The 2,872-nt window shown below is 44.6% G+C and overlaps 1 protein-coding gene across 1 annotated transcript; it reads left to right on the top strand.

Annotated features, from left to right (window-relative positions):
- Positions 1–758: 758 nt before the first annotated feature.
- Positions 759–1,076, top strand: LOC138579911 (ribonuclease H-like). The gene has a single exon (XM_069650136.1). It carries the CDS (start codon positions 759–761, stop codon positions 1,074–1,076), a length of 318 nt encoding a protein of 105 aa, XP_069506237.1.
- The last annotated feature ends 1,796 nt before the right edge of the window (positions 1,077–2,872 follow it).

Raw genomic sequence — 2,872 nt, 5'->3', positions numbered from 1 at the left:
TTATGGAGAGTCCATAGGTCTGGCGAGGGAACGACAAAGAGGATATCAGTAAGGGTTTGCCTGGAGGAAGCACTGGTATAGGTGTCAGTGATGGGGAGGCCTGGGTTGGAGACCAGGATGTCCTTTTTAAACTTCTTCCTACCAGATTTAGTGGGGAAAGGAGGATAGTCGATAGAGAAACAGTTAGAAAAGATGGGAGAGACAGAGAGCAGCATAGAGTGGGTAGGGAGAGGAGAGAAGAAAAAGGGGTGTGTGGGGGCAGGGAGAGCACTAGGCAAGGACAACAGGGGGGCACAAGCAGGTGAGATAGGCATTAGTAGACAATTGAACAAGTTGACAGGAGCTAAGACAATAGTAGACCACAGATTACTAGACAAATGCTTTGCTAAGAAGGCAAAACCAAAGAACAGCCCTTCTTTCACAATGTAGTTTAAACACCAGAGACAGCACACCTACGTCTGAGAGTTCTGTGTAGTGGGAGAAAGGCCTAGGTTTCACAATTCAATGTAAATACTTTCACAATGCAATTTAATGACCAACAACAACATGGAGGCATACTTAACTTTCCCACACAAGGTTTATGAAGAAGACATGTGTCAGGGGATACACACAGTTTATGTGGCTGGGTGTTCCTACCATGTTGATAGCAACGGGGGAAAAGAACTGGTGGCTGGGACTGGGAATGCCCTGGTGAATGAGACCATGGAATCCTTCGCTGGTTATAAAATAGGACCCTGAAGTAGTCAGGTTGCAAGTTGATGGCTGTTTATCAAGCCATCCTCACTTCAGTGCACCACCAACTCAATGAACTGGTCATAATCACTCACTTTGATTATGTCAGTAATGGGTTTGTGGAGCACCTGATTAACTGGAAGAATCGAGGCATGCTTTGTGCCAACAACAAACCCCTAAAGCATGCCAAACTGATCCAGTCAATCGACGATCTGATGACTTACAAAGAGATGGCCATCTATTGGAAAAAGATAAGAAGTCATTCTAGGGTAGAGGGGCCAGATAAGACTGAGAATGACCTGGCTGACAATCTGGCTAAAACCAGAGCTCTGCAGGGGGATTAATAAAAACTGAATTCCTGCTGGGTGAAATCCAAATGGCAGCTGTCACCAGGTCACAAACTCCATCTAATAGAAAAAAGACATGATAATTGGGAAATGTTATTGACACATTGAAGACCCTGCAAGCTTTCCTCTAACTGAGTCGGATTATGCCGGTAAAGAGGATCTCCGGGTGTTGATGAAGTTTTCCAAGATGTTTCAGATCCAAGACAGTTTGTTGGTAAGGAGAGCCCTATCTGGTTGTGAACAGTGGGTGGTACCTACTTCATTCCGAAGCCTGATGTTGACCCCACACACATGACGTGGCCACTGCCGGTAATAGGGGGTTTCATATGACATTGGAAATGTTGCGTGAGGTTGCCTACTGGCCAGACATAGGCCAGGACCTTGTCACTTACCTAAAGAGGTGTCTTGTGTGTGCTCAAATCCAACCCAGTTCACTCACACACAGATCTTCCTTACAAAAAAGGGGAATGACACTGCCTTGGTCAGATTTTCAAGTCGTTTTCATCGGGCCAGTGGTTCGCTCATCTAGAGGAAATGAAAACATGTTGACTGTGACATGCTTGTTCACAAAGTGGGTAGAATGTCTTCCAGCCCCGAATTGTAAGGCAGAGACAACTGCTTTGCTAATGATCAACCACATCTTCTCTCATTTCAGCCTCCTGCAATGGATTGAGTCATACCGAGGAAGCCATTTTACCAGTGAGGTGATAGCGAAGCAGTGAGAGATTCTAGGGGTAAAAAGAAAACTCCATATTGCCTACTGCCAGGCCTCAAGTGTAGGGTAGAGAGATGCAACAAAACAATTGTGAGTCTCTTAAAGAAGTTCGTGTCAGACTCAGGACCCAGTTGGGACATCCAACTGCCACTTTTCCTGATGGATATTAGGTCTACACCATCTTCTGCAACAAATTGTCTTCATTTGACCATACAAAAAATGGTGTTACCACAGTATCTGCTCTAAACAACTCAGGAGCAGACACTGATAAATGCATCCACTACTCATGAGTACATTGAAAGTTTAAGGAAGCACATCCAGCATGCTTTTGCCACCGAGAAAGAGTATGAATTAGGTGACAAGGTTTACCTGTACAATTTTCAAAGGAATCAAGCCAAGGAGCGGAAATTCCTCCCTTCTTGGCGTGGTGCCTTTGAAATTGTAGATAACATATCACCTGTTGCTTTAACCAGTTGAAAAGCTGTCATCCCAGACACGCTTTACAACTGATTGATGAGCCAAGTGAAAGTCGAACAGAGGAACCGTCTGAAGAATGAAAAGGAAGGTTGACAAAATTGGATGGAAATATATGTAGTGGCCATGTAGTTATGGTTAAGTTGCTGTTTCCGTAGGAAGAGCACTTTTTGGGTGGCTTATAACTTCGCTCTCCCTGGACAGATCCTCACCAAACTTTGCAAAATAAGTATTTGGGTCACTCTGAATTTTTTTGCAAAGTTTGGTGAGGATTCGTCCAGGGGGGGCAAAGCTATAGGGGGGGTCCAAAAACTTTTTTTTTCCCATAGACTGAATGGGAAAAAAAATGTGCTCGTGCCTACAGCCCAAACCGCTGGACGGATTTCCACCAATTTTGGACCAGGAGCAGCGGCTTGGTCCCGAAAGCGTGCTTTTGCAAATTTGGTGAAAATCCGTCCAGTATTTTTTTTTAAAATGACCAAAAGGTAGGTAAAAAAAAATTTGTGATATCTGTGTTCGGTTCGCGGTCACACTTCCCTGTTCGCTCCGTGGACAGTGTCCTGATTGGCCAATCATGTGATGTTCGCGGACATGCAACGTGTTT

Source organism: Ambystoma mexicanum, chromosome 3p (genome assembly GCF_040938575.1).
Source record: "Ambystoma mexicanum isolate Mex_15411 chromosome 3p, UKY_AmexF1_1, whole genome shotgun sequence".
Classification (NCBI taxonomy): Eukaryota; Metazoa; Chordata; class Amphibia; order Caudata; family Ambystomatidae; genus Ambystoma; species Ambystoma mexicanum.
Note: the sequence above shows the minus strand (reverse complement) of the source record. Positions and strands in the feature narration are given on the sequence as shown.

Bases quoted from the DNA above. Each gene is read 5' to 3' on its own strand.
- LOC138579911 (XM_069650136.1), top strand. From the start codon at position 759: ATGGCTGTTTATCAAGCCATCCTCACTTCAGTGCACCACCAACTCAAT.